General features: G+C 38.4%; 2 protein-coding genes across 2 annotated transcripts in view; one reads left to right on the plus strand and one right to left on the minus strand.

Annotated features, from left to right (window-relative positions):
• Positions 1-13,294, minus strand: part of LOC139725706 (vacuolar protein sorting-associated protein 41 homolog) — a 40,050-nt gene extending 26,756 nt beyond the window's left edge. The window contains exons 1-6 of the mRNA XM_071636787.1: positions 13,271-13,294; positions 6,568-6,876; positions 5,641-5,724; positions 4,142-4,216; positions 3,088-3,153; positions 1,980-2,048 (exon numbers count right to left, since the gene is read on the minus strand). Of these exons, the coding sequence (XP_071492888.1) occupies positions 1,980-2,048; positions 3,088-3,153; positions 4,142-4,216; positions 5,641-5,724; positions 6,568-6,876; positions 13,271-13,294 (627 nt within the window). The remainder of the gene's footprint in view (positions 1-1,979; positions 2,049-3,087; positions 3,154-4,141; positions 4,217-5,640; positions 5,725-6,567; positions 6,877-13,270) is intronic.
• Positions 13,295-13,571: 277 nt separating this feature from the next.
• The window catches only part of LOC139725696 (uncharacterized), a 93,895-nt gene continuing 90,822 nt past the window's right edge, over positions 13,572-16,644 (plus strand). Inside the window, exon 1 of the mRNA XM_071636777.1 lies at positions 13,572-13,641. The gene's annotated coding sequence lies outside the window, so the exon portion shown is untranslated. The remainder of the gene's footprint in view (positions 13,642-16,644) is intronic.

Here is a 16,644-nt window from a genome sequence, read left to right on the forward strand (position 1 = left end):
TATTCTGAAGGTTCGTTAACCGAAAATTGAATAAAGAAAAATGTCCGTAAATTTCAAAACGAAATCAGTGCGTCATTTCAAACGTTTTGCCAGTGAAATTTTGGAACAAAACGACTGCCCCAAAACAGTTGCAGTTTTCTTACTCTGAGGGTTCGTTACTCCGACAGATTAATGATAAAATAATGCTAGATTCCTTATTCTGAAGGTTCGTTAATCCAAAAAATGATTAAGAAAAAATGTCCGTTCATTTCACAACGAAATCAGTTTTGTTATTTCGAACGTTTCTGTCAGTGAAATTTCGGAATAAAACGATGGCACAAAACAGCATGTTTTCGTATTCTATAAGGGTCTGATATTCCGACAGAAGTAGTAATGATGAAATAATAAATTGTAGATTCTTTATTCTGAAGGTTCGTTAACCGAAAATTGAATAAAGAAAAATGTCCGTAAATTTCAAAACGAAATCAGTGCGTCATTTCGAACGTTTTGTCAGTGAAATTTGGAATAAAACAACTGCCCCAAAAAACAGTTGCACTTTTCTTACTCTTAGGGTTCGTTACTCCGACAGATTAATGATAAAATAATGCTATATTCCTTATTCTGAAGGTTCGTTAATCCAAAAATGGTTTTAAAAAAAAATGTCCGTTCATTTTGTTATTTCGAACGTTTCCGTCAGTGAAATTTCAGAATAAAACGACGGCCCCAAAACTGTTAGTTTTCTTTTACTCTGAAGGTTCGTTACTGTGAAAGAATAACGATAATGCTTTAGATTCTTAATTCTGAACGATCGTTAAATCGGAAAACGATAAAGAAGAAATGAAAACTGTAATAGTTTTCTTACCCTCAGGGTTCGTTACTCCGAAAAAATAATGGCAAAATAATACTCTACATTCTTAATTCTGAATGATCGTAAATCGAAAAATTATAAAGGAGAAAATATTCGTTTATATCCAAACGAAATCAGTTTTGTTATTTCGAATGTTCTGCCAGTATAATTTCGGAATACAACAATGGCCCCAAAACGGTGTTTTCTTATTCTGAAGGTTTGTTATTCTGAAACAATAACGATGATAGATGATAGATTCCTTTCTGAAGGTTCGTTGATCGGAAAATAATAAAGAAAAAATGCTTGTTAATCTTCGAACAAACTCAGTTTTATTTTGAACATTCATCTGTAGTACCGACCTTTGGTGTTATTGTTGTTTTCGATTACAAACCTTCGAAGTACAGTACTCAGTAATGAATCGTTTCATTTTATGATTAAACAAACCTTCGGAATAATGACCATCATTACATTTAAAATTGTATGATATCTCTTTGATGTCACGGCCAAACTACCGCAGTATACCCAGAAAGGAAAGTGCAACGATGTCCCGAAAGTTCTCGATCGCTTCTCGCGCATCTGCATGCAATAGGCCTACCACGTGGTCGAGCAGACGGCGAGAAAGCAACACGGCGCGTGTTGTTGCGATGCAGAGGCAGCTAATTATTGCAACAGTGAAACAGGAAAGGCCTAAAAGAAATCGGAACCTCCACCATCGGCACCTACTTCTCTTTCATTTATTATTTAGGAACTGCCGCTAACAAAAGGTATGGAGTTTTTGCATTGTTTCTGTGAGAATATGCCCCTCACAACGTTCATTACATCTCCGTGAAAATGTCGCATTTAGTGGCATTTTAGCGGCGATTTATCTGTGTTGTATTAAGCATTAGCGAAAGCTTCCGCGCTTCGCGCGTGGGGGGGGGGGGGGAACCCCCTCCCGTACCCACCCCCAGAACAGCGCGCATAAATGCCGACAAGCGTGAAGAAATTCCTGGCGAGAACCCTGACATCAGTATGTCAATGTGATATCTGTGGGTGCTTTAGCTTTCACTATGTAACTTCACCAATTTGTCTGGATTTCTTGTGAGTCACAAAGAAAGAGAGAGTGAAAGCAGAAGGGGAAAAGAAAATATAATTTGAAGGAAAAGACACTCACCCTATCACTTCCTGTTATGAACTGCTTTCCACTTCCGGGTCGCGAGAACTTTGGATCAAGGGCCACAGCCTACATTGCGGATCCATCGGAGGAGAAAGATGGAAAAATACATGCAAACCAATCACAGATAAGGTGTAAATACATCACGTCATGCACTGGGTGCATGAACATCCTATGTCTAGCTGAGAAATCACTGTGTAAACTCCCCTATAATTTTTTTGTGTGCAAATGTACAGAGCAGTTACTTGATGTAAACTGCATTAAGTTTACTCCCCTGCATCCCACCCCCCACTCCCACCATGAATGAACTTTATATGACAGTCATAGACAAGTGTCACTGTGATGGTGAAAAAAAATTTACTCCTGCAACAATTGCCTCAGTCTCATTTTCTCCAAGGACTGATAGGGTTAGGGTTAGTGTTGTGATAGGGTTTTGGGCATAGTTTGATGTGAGGATTGGGATTTAATAGGGTTATGGTTGTGTTTGTGGGTATGATTTATGTTTGACTTTAATAGCATGTAAATATTTCATGGGAGCGAGTGTTGCATGAGCAAATGTCATGAATCCCACTGTGATACCAAAGGACCACAGAAGACATTTCAATATCACAGGCAATACAAGGTAAAATTTTGAGACATCTGGAAACAAAGCACACCAGCAGAGGTGCCATTTGGCTGACCAAGTATGCTGAAGGAGAATAATACACTAGGAAGCAAAAGTCAAGGAATATGCATCTTTTATAAAATGCTGTGGTAATCTTTCTATCAAACTGCCCTTATATAAAGGCTGAAATGTTGAGCTACATGTACATTTGTAAAAGCAAAGCCCTCAATACAAATATTAATATCGCTCACACAGTCTCTCAGCTTTGATAACAATATGAAATCACATCCCTGTCGCAAAACACATTTTTCCTTCCCTTCAAAACCACCTCTAGGCTGTTTGGCAAGAAATTGATACAATCCCTTCATTAACTGGCTAATACAAATGCAGTAAAGAACTAGGTAAGTGCAGTCTACACATATTTGGACAAAATACTTACAAATGGTGGCTGATGTCTTACATACTGAATGACAGTTAAGATTGAAAGAGAACAGTCAGTAATACCTTGACTGGACGATCAAAGGACTGGACTTGATTGTGCTCTCCTTCATAAAGGCCTGTGATAGCCACCTGGGTATTCATTGCAAAAAAAAAGCACCAACAACAAGTTAAGTTTGCAGAACTAGAGGGCATGGATCTACAGAAATAAGAAAGTAATCCCCCCTCATATGCAGAACTAGAAGGCATGATACATTTATAGAAAAAGAAAGAACTCCCCCTTTACAAAAAGACAAAAAAAATCCAGGAAAGACTAAGAAAATATACATTGTAAACACCTCCAAAAAAAAAATGCACAAAACATCTCAAAAGACAGACAATATACACTGTACCATACAACACTAGATTGGTATTTATGTCTTACATGGCATGACGTGTGTTGTATGCCATTACTCCTTGTTGGCAGGAGCAATGCCAAGGAGCAAATTAATAGAACTTGGGAACCTTTTTGCCCCTTTAAACAATGACAACAACCACACAGAACAACATGAAAATGAGACGCAACCCTGCACAATGACAAAAACCCATTTGTCATCTCCACTCCCCTGATGGATGGTAGTTTTATGAGAACATTCTGGCCACGCCTCATTTGCCAGAGATGTGCACCAGAGTTCATGCCTCATCAATATCTTATGCAGTGATGAATGAGAGAGAGAGAGAAAAAAAAAAACCTTTAAAGCAAGAGAAAACCAACATGAAATTTTGCTGGCATGGTCAGGAATTAAACTGTGTCTGAAAAGTTTCTCTTTGCCGCACAGTTACAGCAAGCAAACGTGCACACATGCACTGTGTATCAGTTTAGTTTTGTTAGATTTGCAAAGTCTCCACAACAATTTTGTTTTTCCCCCATGGCATTTTCAAGTGTAAATGGTATGTTTGAGTCAGAACAGCATTGGTAAACCCTGAATCATATCATGTGAAAATCCAGTGTGCATGTACCACTCCGTCCAAGGTCAGGTAACAGTGGGGCAAAGATACCAGTCTCTGTCGGGACCGACCTTTGACAAGAAGGGATGTGGGAAAAACTGGTAAACTGGTCAGTTGCTCAACAGCTACTTACCCTTCCGTCATCAGAACAGCTGGCCAAGTAGTCCCCGCTCATGTCCAGGCTAACTTGGTTGACCGTCGTGGTGTGCTGCCGAGTGCAGTAGAGCAGAAGGCAGGAAATGTGAATGTGCATTTTTTAATACAAATGGAGGTTTCCAAAGTCCAGGGCCCAATGTCATAAAAGATGTTAGGATAGCAACTCTTGCTGGAACGGTAATTACATTTAGTAACGGCCAATCAGCAAAATGGATTCTTGTAATTACCATGACAATTGCCATTCCAGCAAGAGTTACTATCATATCAACTTTATATTATGAAATGGGGCCCAGATGTCTCTATCAATGATAAGTCCCATGGTCGTGTAAAACATTTGGACCACCAACATTCGCCCATCAATATCAGGAAGGTTCAAAGTACATATGTAATCTCAGTTAGTGAAATATTCCCTAATCAGGGAGGCTTCTATACTCTCTTCTCAAGACATGAAAAGATTGAATATTCTTTGCATTTTAATGTAAAACTTCAGGAAGCCTCCTGTGGAGTCAGGGAAACTTGGCAGCACTGTAATATTATTGCTTCCATTCTATATATCACATCTGACTTTGAGTGAAAACTAAAATGATTCTACATTGCCATACTGTATCTTAACCCTTGTAGTGCCGATATAGGCACATAATTTAATTCCCAATATGTTTTTTCTACAGCATACATTGCATCCAAACTTGACCTAGTTGAAGATACCGGTGCCCACTCAGGTGTAGCAATGAGCCTCAGTTAGGAAGGCATGAAGGCCATGGTGAAACAATAGGGATTAGGAGGATTAGGTAATCTCTTTTCACTGACATTTTGTTTCTTGACATAATAGCAAAGAGAGCACCTTTTCAAGGGTTAAATAGGCAAGAGTCTAGAATCACAAAGTTTCACACCTTCTGAAACAAATTTTAACAAAAATACAGACACATGTGCACGAACACACACATACATGCATGTGGTTTGTACATGTACCTTTGCTACAATTTCAGTATTGGGTTAAAACGTACAAAAAAATCAAAACATTAACACATGTTTCAAAATAATATCATCTGCCATGCACACCACTGGACGTCTCATGCACAAAGAATTAATGTAATCATGCAGTTTAATAAGGTTGATGCTTTGTGGGTTATTGCCACCTTTGCCTATGGAAATCTAGCTGTTTAAATCTTTGCCTAACCGTGTCTGGGGTAATTTCCTGGTTAGAAATCTCTATGGAATATGGTCGAGTGCTCGTGTTTGTCTGAGACAATGTGGGTTTTTCAGGCACTTTTCTGCTTAACCTGTTGAGGATGAGTCCCGAGTATACTCGCGCAAGTGTCTATGGGAAATATGTGTTGTAGCAAATCAGCCTGTCCTAAATGGGTAATGAGCGAGGCAACTGCATCAAGTGCTCATTGGGCCAACAGGACAGGTGACAGAATATTTTGTTGAGGGTGCCATCTCAATGAGATGGGTGGATACTCCAGGTTATCTCACCTTGGTGAACTCCTTGCCACTGATGGTGTTTCCCTGGTGATCCAACACATGCAGAACTCCCCAGTGGGTGCCAACAGCCAAGAACTAGAGCCAGAGAACAACAGTAAAATCACATAATTGGTCAAAGTTTAATCAGTAGTACCACAGCTCTTGAAATTGAACAACTACAACAACATCATGTAATGATCCATTCACAATATCAATCTTTAAAAACCTTTGCCAAAATGCGAAAGAAAAAAACTTGAGGCACATAATAAATCATTTAGGCTGTTGGCTCAGATTCATGAAAATTTCAGGCCGCAAAAATATCTTGCTTTACAGTATTGTACGTAATAACTGCTTAGTTATTTGTAGTTTTCTTCCTCTTTGGGAGTCCTGTATAGAATGAGTGAATTTGCTGTTGTAGTGCAGACAGCTACCTTTTACCACACAGCTGGGAAGACTTTCATCGATGCTATTGTGAAGTGTCTGCTACATTGTCATGATTTTCCACCAAATCAAATACAATGCAAAGTCACAATACCAGGCTGAGTGCCAAAAATTAGTTGAGCTTAAATCTCCATTTTCATAGTAACAGCTACAAAAACCGTGTAGTACATGTACATGTATGTTTTCCCAAATTGAGTCCACCTCCTGCCGCCACCTCCAATTTAAACTCTGCTTGGGGTCTTTTGGAGGATCGCTACCAAGTACCAAGTATCAAGAACACGCTCATCATGGTAAATAAAAGGAAAGAAAAAAAACCACTGAACATAACCCCAAAATGTTGATAGTCCAACCACCTGGCTTGCTGTGTTGCTGAAGAAAAATACAAATTTATGTGCACATATTCATAGAAATTTAACTTATGTACCAGCGCACATATTCTGGTTTATGTGTACATATTTTAAGTATTCACCATAAATGATACTGGACTATACAATGTACCTTTGTATGCACTGCTAAGTAGCTGGCAGCATCACTGTTGAGGATGGATTCCAGCGTATTGCTGATTCGTTCATATTTCAGTTTGGGCTCATCTGCGTCTTCCTCATTCTCATCGTCGTCATCATCATCATCATCCTCATCGTCTTCATCGTCGTCGTCGTCGTCATCCTCATCGTCCTCATCCTCATCCTCATCATCCTCTTCTTCTTCATCCCCTTCCTCATCCTTGGCAGTGCCTGGGAGATGGCCTTGCTTATCTTGCTCCTCCTCCTCCACCCTCCCTGCACCAGATTGGTCCTGGTCCTTATTCTGTCAGTAAGAGAAACAAAGTGTTGATGTTCAAAACCATGAGCAGAAGATACACTAAGAGGACAACATCAGAGGGTGGACTGGCCTATAATCTAGGCGGAGGATGCAGCTATTGTCTTTGCTGTTACACTAAACGTCTGATGCGGTGAGGCTATTGTCTTTGCTAAGCGATACGTCTGATGCAGCGAGACTACAAACAGTGAAAGCATTCACCGCCTCATATCCACCATCTTACTTTCTTGTTGTTGTTTTCTTATTATCGATTCTGAATCTGTGGCCACAGACACAGTTTGGTATAGTATGTCCTAACTCTTATAGAGCCATGCTTGCAAAAAACTACTGAACTGAGAAAGACTGAATTGTGTATCAACTGAGTGTTGTTTCTTCTGGATAAAACTGCCTATTAAGGAAAATTCAAATCAACTGTTCAGATTCTGCTCAAAAGCAAAATTCATTACCCTTCCTGACTGCCATGGGTTTGTGTTTTTCTTGCAAAGGGGATCATAAACAATGTGTTTCACCACATTTTGGAATTAACTTAGAATGACTCTGGTTGGTACATATGACAATAGTTTACAGTTTCCCATCAAAGCAATGTATTTTCTCTTGTTCGGTCCACAAGTACTTAAAAAAAAAATATAAAGAGAAAGAGAAAGACAACCAGCAATATGCACATTTTGCACATGCCAGCCAAAAATGTCACAGAAGTTATGACAAATGCCTTTTCTAATAGTCGTTCACAGTCCTTGAATCCATTTTTTCTTAATCTATTTATTTCTTTATGATGTATGATGGCATCTCATTCGCTGAGCAAAACCCCTGGATTGACACATCTGGGATGCCAGCCTAATTGTTGCCATTGCCATGGCAACACATCAAATATCTTGACAAAAGTGCCAGACTGAAGTTAATTATGGCACTGCATGGAGTCTGATCTTTGGGTATGTGTATTACATTAGTCATACTGGCCAACGCTGTGGGGTTGTCATGTCTTGAATGCATGCAAATCCCAGTGTAGCAGATCAGCAAGAGAACATACCGGTAATGGGTCATAATATGATTTAAAGTACCGTTGCATAGCGATAGTGAGAATGTTAAAATGATAATAATCAAATGACAAAAATCCAAATTCTGAAGTCAACTAAAGCACACAAGAATGATTTTGGTTATTCATTCCCCTTTTAATGTATTTTTTTAAAATCCATTTTTATTATTGGTTGCTCAGGGCAACAATTTAAGGCACAAATTTGCCTCACTAAGAAACAAAAGAGGATGAGAAAGTCCAAAAACATTTGATGCCTCTACTTGTACATCAAAATAGATCTTTGTGTTTCTCTTTACTGGCTGTCAAAATCTCCATGTCAGGCCAAGTCATTATGAGACAAAAACATAGAGAATGAATGCATATCAACCTTTGTCATTTACAATGTAACTTTATTGATGACATTGCAGAAAATGTAACTTTCACTCCTGATACAAGCTCGAGGCTCAGGTCTTCTTTTTCTTTTTCTTCCATTAATTTTTTGTTAGCTGTGCTAGATATTTGCATAATTCAATTTACTGTCTAACCATTTCTCCATGTCAAATGCCATTTTTTATTGGAGCACAAAAAATAATGAGTTTGGTTTGTTGCTTTGCCAACACTCTCATCATGAATATTACAATGATTTGATAAGATTTAAATCAGTATGCCGAAATGGTGTGATAAACTTTTCTCTTTACGTCAGTGTGTGTGTGTGCGTATGTGTGTGTGTATTAATTCATAAGGAAATGTATTTGATCAATATTTTGATATTTTATAAATGGAATAGTATGGGGGCAGGACTTTTATATAAGGCATAGCCTTTCTGTCTGTCTCCGAACACTTTCAAAGGTATTGTGTGTTCGTAATGTTATACTGATGCTTATTGTGATCATTCTTTTCTTGTTATAGTATGGTGTTGTCAAATTTCTGTATTTTTTCTCTGTTTTTTACTGAAAGTGTTGAATAAATCTGAATCTGAATTTAAAAAGAACCAACAGATAACAAAGTGATGTGTGACATATTGTGGGAGCCGGGCGCCCTTGAATGTTTCTACAGATAAATGGGGCTATACAAATGCTGTTTCATCATCATCATCATCGTAATCATCATCATCACCATCACCATCACCATCACCATCATCATCATCATCATCATCATCATCATCATCATCATCAAATTAGTAAATTGTTTTGAATTTTATTAGTGAGCATGCATGCATTACTACCAGAGTAGTTTCTGTTACAAACCACTCAACTTTTGTCTGTTTTCAAGGGTATATTCCTTAATGCAATCACTGAAAATGCACTTTGCATTCCGGTGGATCTTCTCCAAAATGTTAAAACAGCATTATTAAAACAGAACATTACTTGTCACAACGTTCACAACAAAATAACCACCACTTGCTTCACAAGGCATTTGAACATTAGTTCAGTTGCAACTAGAGTGACAATTTAATTGCAAAACCTTCCACTAATGTCATCCCTCCATCAGTTTCTTACTAGCTTGTCCCAAACCCAGTCATTGAGACATATCGTCCGAATACCTTGGTACTGGTACTTTTAAGAATGCTGTGCACATCACTGTAAACTTAATGACAAGCGAAACAACACTAAAAAATGTCAATAGTCAACCTCACAGATTAAAAACAAAAACTATAAGGACCTACTAGAAATCAAACTGAATCTATAAACAGACATTACAGGACTGTGGAGGGTTGTGATTGACTGCTAATGCTCTATGTTGCAATGAATGTCAATCTCAGTAACTATAGCACAGTGCATCAACCTCATAATACCATTTCATCAAAAACATCTTGTCACAGTGAAAAACACAACCTGAAATGCCTACAATTGAATGTGTTATGTGCAAGACTGTACATTAGTACAGTAATTACATAGTACAAAGTTCATCTTCATCCATTACTAGAAATGGCTAGATATAACATGAAGGATTTAATATGTGAATGACTACACACAATATGCAGGAATGAATCTTTACAAAGAGAAAAAGAAAAAAACCCTTTAAAACCAGACAAGGTCTCAGCAACAAAGCAAGGTCAGCCATCAACCGATGTGAAATTCATTGCACATGTGCAGCTCCTATTTTTTTATTTTATTTCTTTAAATAAAGATTGTCATTCTCACATGTTTCAGCTTCTCCCTGGTGTCATTACCAGTGTAATTTGGTATTAAAACATTGCTCAGTGCATAGAATATCACACCCATCTCACTCACTACTCTATGTTTATGATTGACAATCTTTCCATGACTTGCTGAAATTAGTAACTGTGATCTGAACACTGTCACAATACAAGTAAGATGGTCTTTTAAGCTCCCAAATGAAAGACAAACTATGCAAGAATTCCCTACGCCCCCTTTTATTTTGGTATGCCAAAAAGACACAAAGAAATTTACTCTTTCTACGAAGTCTCTCCATTAGATAGAGCGACAGGAAAAGAGAGAGAAAAACAAACAAACAAACCACACACACACACACACACACACACACACACACACACACACACAAGAATCCCTAAACATGATGGACGGACCTCTTATCATGAGCATTTAAGGCCACTACACTAATGAGCTGACACTCTCTCACAGCGGCTAAATCTTAGCAGAACCAGCACATAATGGAAGAATTATATATTAGAGCCTATGATACATTAAATGCGTTACAAATAGAGAGGAGTGAGTGAGTAGAATGTTTTGTATTCCAGAACATACATGCATGATCTGGCAAGGTTCATGACAAAAATGTGATTTCACATTGGCAAAGCATGATCATCATGACATTGTGGAAAAGCTAAAATGTGAGAATGTACAACAGTAAGAGGGCCACAACTAGGATTTTTATGGGAGGGTTCAGAATTAGAAAAAAACTGGACCTTTCAGTTCAAGTTTACGTTCCACATTGGGGGCACAAAAAATATTTCTCGTGCCACTTCCAAGTTTAATCAGCTGACAAGCCAATAAAAAAAAAAAGGCTCCCCATGCAATTGTTTTGTTTCTCGTGCCACTTCTGGGTTTCATCGGCCAACAAGCAAAAAAAAAAAAAGAAGCTTTGAACAGCACATTTTTCGCGTACCACTACAATCTTCTCACAAAGATGGTTTCTTGGTTTCTTTAACAAAAATTAAAGGGGCACACTTTTCTTTTGATTTCTTTCATATTTTTGGCTGCTTGCAAATGGAGGGGGGGGGGTTTACTGCGGGCAAACTTCTTCTTCTTCTATTTTTTTTAGTTGATGACGGAAATTCCTAATACTGCACTGTTGCACCAGATCTTATGATTTTTAGAAGTGTTATACCACAGCTACAAACCAATGACATGTTGTGGGATAAGTACCAAAAAAATCTTGCAAAAACTTTTATTTGATTAAGTTTTTGTGTTGGGCCAATTTCAGTGAATGCCACTTGTTAATAACTAGTTGCAGATCATGAGTATTTCTAAAGTTGAAGATACATTTGTAAATATTATAATATCTTAAAATGATGACATAAATGGTATCCCGGGGTACCAAATGAAAATCAGCCATTTTGTTGAATTATTTATTTTCTTAAAAAGGTTGTACCCTGGGTTGCCAAAAAGTGCAGCAGCATGGGAGTGACTATGTACACGCACACAAAGTGCATGCATTTCTCTGCGGCTGTCCTCGAGTGGACGTGAGGTGGCGCTACACAACGCGGTAACCCGGGGTACTACGGTACCCCGGGGTAACACGTGATGCATCAGATAGTATTCTTACTAATACATAAATATTTTAAAGCAATCTAGCTAGGGTCTAGTGTAGCAGAGGGTGAAATTCATTCATGAACACTGAATCTAAACCAGTATCAAACCAGAATTTCAACCATTAGCAGGGCCGGCAGAACCGGGGGGCTCAGACCCCCCCCCCCCCCACCCCCCCCCCCCCCACACACACACACACACACTTTTTTTTTTTTTGCATCTGTTCATACATTGTAGGAATACATAGGGTGTCACCACCATGGGCCACCCCCACTTTTTAACTTCGGAAGTGGTGGCACTAGAAAAAAAATAGAATGAAAACTTTGAGCGCAGTAAGGCCTTTTAAGTTGTTTTTGCACTGAAGACCTTTTTATTTTCTTTTTTTGATTGCTTGTTAGCTCATGAAACCCGGAAGTGGGCTCCCCCACTTTTCAAAACGTGGCGCCAGCCATGATTACTACCCAACAGTCTTTTACTTTGGCCAAAGGACATGGACAGGGCCTAAAGTAACCTTGCCCCTGAATGAAAGAGTATCCTGCTGTCACAGAATCAAGAGATAGTGTCTCGTTATTTGAAATATAACATTTAGAGTACACACACCAGATCCATCAAGTCTCATAGACGCGAGTCTTACTCCCCTGCAACACATCCCATGCCCACCTGCCCAGCAATAATTTCCTCAAGCCTCCCAGAAAGAAAGAATGACAAAAAATGTGGCAGGTAGAGCAATAATACTATCATTGGACGAGATGAGAAGCCCGCTTATGCTAAATTGAGTACCGGTATACTTTCCTCATTCCTTCTGTTTGCTGGAGAATACCAACTGGCCGTATAACAGCTATTTTCCTTTCCAGATAAATAATACATAGGTCTCTAAGAATAAAATGTAACTAACTGTTAGGTAAGTCATACAATCTGCACTCATTCTAATGCTAAAAATGCTAAACAAAATAATGACTTGCAGAACCACCTTCCAATGATGAGATGACAATTATGCTATTAGAATCATAAGTGTGCACCAAATTACACAATTTCAATTCCAAAATGAAAAAGCTCAATACAGGGAAAGGGGACATCCGCTCGGGCATCCACTCCAACCCCCACAACTGCTCCGCGCCGCACCCCTTTTGTTTTGGTTACATCTCGTCTCTAAATCGCAGTTTCTCACTCCCATCCCAGCCAGTTGAGAAACTTGGGCGCACCTTTCGCTTTGAGACACGTCGACACCACCATTCCTGCATGTCGTGACACTAGTCACTACACTCCTCATGGCTCACTGCATCTATCATTCCAATATAGTTCCTATGTGAGCTACCATACAAAGGAATTATCTTATCAAGCATCAAGTACATACAGCAACGTCGGCCAACATTCAACGACACCTGTTTTCACGTGTTTAAATACCGCCGATTAGGAAACCTACAAAGATTTCAGCATGTGGGACTGATATAAGAAGACGATGGCAGCAGGACGAAATATATATAGGTCAAGTTCAACGCATTCCCTTATGACATTCACGTTTCAGACTGACACACATTATCCACAATATTTCTTATAATTTTTTGCAGCCGCTTCTGATACTTAAACGATGTTTGACAAAGATACGTTCAGTTTTATAAAGAAAGTCAACACTCACTGTCGCTGCGCCTCCTCCTTCCATTTCGCTACTAATGAATATTCAACATTTTCTTGCAAAGCATAAAATGGTAATCCGCTTCTCGCAGTATAATAAGTAATCTGAGATGTACGGATAATTTTGTGCCGCAAATGATTCTTAGGTTTTATTTTGTTACTATTTGATTAAAATAAAAGAAATAGTTTGAATTTTGATGATATGAAACGCTTGGACTTTTTATCTTGCGGAGGAACATAGTTCGCGATCCGGTGCTTATTATTCGGGATTTCACACAATACATTTACATATTGTATGCGTCTTTAGGGATACGACCGCTGTAATACAACACCGGACGACCATTTTTCTCATATCAAAAAAGGCTTGAAATTTGGGTAAGACTCGTATTTTTTATTGTTTGTGATGTCAATTCCGTACCGTAATTCGTACAGATTCTGTGGGCGAATTCTAAGATAAGCGTTGTGTATTTTATTAGCATAATTTATCTTCTGTTGCACGTGTATTTATTGTGATTTTATTTATGAAAATCAGCAAATTACGATTGTGTACCAGTGCGGAGAGAGCATCTGATCAACCCCGTAGGGGTCCCTAGAATTTTTTATCCAGGCCAGAGCTGAGGCAGTAATGCATTTTCTTTGCCAGCTCTGGTCAAGAAGGTGACTTCAGATTGTAGAAAGCTTGAATATTTTCAATTCTCCTGACTATGTTTTGGCTGAACATCGGATCTGTTGAGCCCTGCAGGCAGTAAGTGAATTAATTTATCAACAGGATGATTTGATAGTAATTAATGTCTGCACTCGCTATTTAGAGAATTATCATAATTTATATGGACATGTGATATTTATTTTTTCTCCTTTTTCATTTGAAACATAATACTTGTGCAATTATGATGCTGATCATCCTGACCATTTACTTGAAATAATATTACTATGTCATAATCATAATTTAGGAGGAATTACTGTTATTGTTCCACCGAGTCGCAGAGCACAACTGCTGCACTGCCCTGGCTCAGCTGCCGTTACAGTGCAGTGGTGGAAGTGCTACATATTTGTGCCAGTCAGATTGTAAACAGAAAGGCATACAATTGCAATGTGTTGTGAATGCTTGCTTTGTGTCTTGGCCTTGCATCAACACATATGGGGAGGATTTTTGTGTCTGCAGCCTGGCGAATATGTGCTGTGGGATATTGTTTGGGCTCGTTGATGTGAACAGCGTGTGTGGTGCGTGCGTGGGAGTGAGGGCGAGTGTAGGGATAGGTCTTTGTTCTGAGATGTCTAGGGTTTTGTCTGTACTTCACGGTAACAAACCCTTTCTGTAGTGCTAGGGTTAAACTTAGTGTGTGATCCCTGGACCTGATGCATTGTCGGCAATTAGATATTTGGGTCGGAAGTATGAAAAGGAACCTTGATTATTATGGCTTATCATAGTGGGTATTGATTGCAACCTTTAAGTGCTATTGTGAGTGACTTCTTGGGAAGTCAGCTTCTACTATGATGTACAGAGTCACATATTGTCAAATTGTGATTATTTTCCATTTGTTTAAATTGTCATAGTACGTGTTGCTTAAAACTTAAATGAATATAGCAGGGCTGCCAACTCTCACGCATTGAGCGTGAGACTCACACATTTTGGTCCTTTCTCACTCTAAAACTTTACTTCATTTGCATGCATTTCTATTGATCTCACTCATTTTGACTCCTAAATAAAAGCATTTGCCTGTGGGAGTCTCACTCTCAACTAGTTTCCAGTGTTGGCAGCCCTGATATAGTCATAAACTTAAATCGCCTACACATTGTATTTAGCCATGAAATATTATTAGAATAGACCTCAATTTCAAATCCTGCAATATAAGAGTAGAGAATATAAGTTATAACAGAGCTTACTGCATTACAAAGTACAAAATCTGAATGAAACATGATGTCCAGTAAATGTATGTTACTCAGTATGCAGTGTCATAATTTGTGTATTTGTTGGCTTTGATTAAACAGATCAAGTATAGTGTTTCAGGTCAAGTTTTGTCTCCCATGCAACCATTCATGTGAATCAAGTACTTGTTGATAGTCTCTTTTCGCTAAAGCACATTTCATCTGACTTTATATATGCAAGAAAATTTCTTTGCATATTTTAAAGGTACATACGTAGTCTAGTCCTCTCTTGTGTATGAAGCCCTCCATATTTCTGCCAACTATAGCCAGATGCCATTGGCTGTTTAGATTGTTTGGGACAAGTTGAATTTTTGTCGAACATTTTTTTTTTTTTTTTTTGAGGGAAGGGAAAGGGAGGGTATTGTAGAGAAAGCAAAGTGTCCAATACAGTGTAGCTTCTATTGCACTTCACAATTGTGTTTTTTCTTATTTCTTTATCATTCCTTTAAAGATTCAAAGTATTCAGACATGTACAGATATAATGTAATCCATAGAATTGATAATCGCAGGTTCAAATATTTTCATCATATGAGCAGCAGTAAGTTTATAATGTACGCGCATTTGAATATCCTGATTCATGTTGCCATTTACTGTAAAAGTGGAAATTTTTGCGATGTTGAAATTTTCGCACATTTCGCACAACCAGAAACCAGCGCGAAAATAAAAGCATGCGAATATTTTTCCTTGCTGTATGTTCGTGTACTTGGTGTCTTGATTCTTGATGTCTTGATTCTGCGGAATTAAAAACACGCGAAACTCTTCTCACCCGGCCAAGCGCGAAAAATTAGTCGCGCTAAAATATCCACTTTTACAGTATGAAACCCTGCTATCGATGACATCTGTGTTTAGAACCCCCTAGAGTAAACACTGTATTTGAGATGTTGCAATGGTCATTTTTAATGGTTTTAAGTTTTTGTGTTTCTTTGCGTGATTTATGGGAAGGAGCTTAATGCAAAGCTCTGCATGAAATACATAAATTATGGTCTCTTTCTCTGGTAAACTATTACTTCCACAAACTTACAGGAGGCTGGACCTAGACTAAATGTTCCACAGGCTTGAAGACTATAATGAGCTTTGTTATCAAAACTCTAATGCATCACTGCATACACTATCATTTTCTTGTGTTCAAAGTAAAGTGAAACCAGTGTCTGGCGTAATGAAAGAGCTCCAGATTGACATTCCTCTTTTAGCAGGCAATGGGAATTTAAATTTACCCATCGTGCATTCTTATGTCAGTATTCAAGTCAAATGAGTGTGCACTTTTCATTTTTTTTTAATCCATATTGTGGAATTCTCTTCATATTTTGTGTATAAATTGTAAACAGACTGTATCATCATTGCCATACTGTGACATTGAACACATATATCTTCTTATTCAGTGTTGACAGCACAGGGATTGTGCTATGCTTTTGATCGAATGATCTGAATTTCCTCAAACTTCAATGAGAATGT

The sequence above is a fragment of the Diadema antillarum genome, unplaced genomic scaffold (genome assembly GCF_040938485.1).
Source record: "Diadema antillarum isolate AM-2024a unplaced genomic scaffold, OU_Dant_1.0 seq00000054_RagTag, whole genome shotgun sequence".
In the NCBI taxonomy this organism is placed as follows: Eukaryota; Metazoa; Echinodermata; class Echinoidea; order Diadematoida; family Diadematidae; genus Diadema; species Diadema antillarum.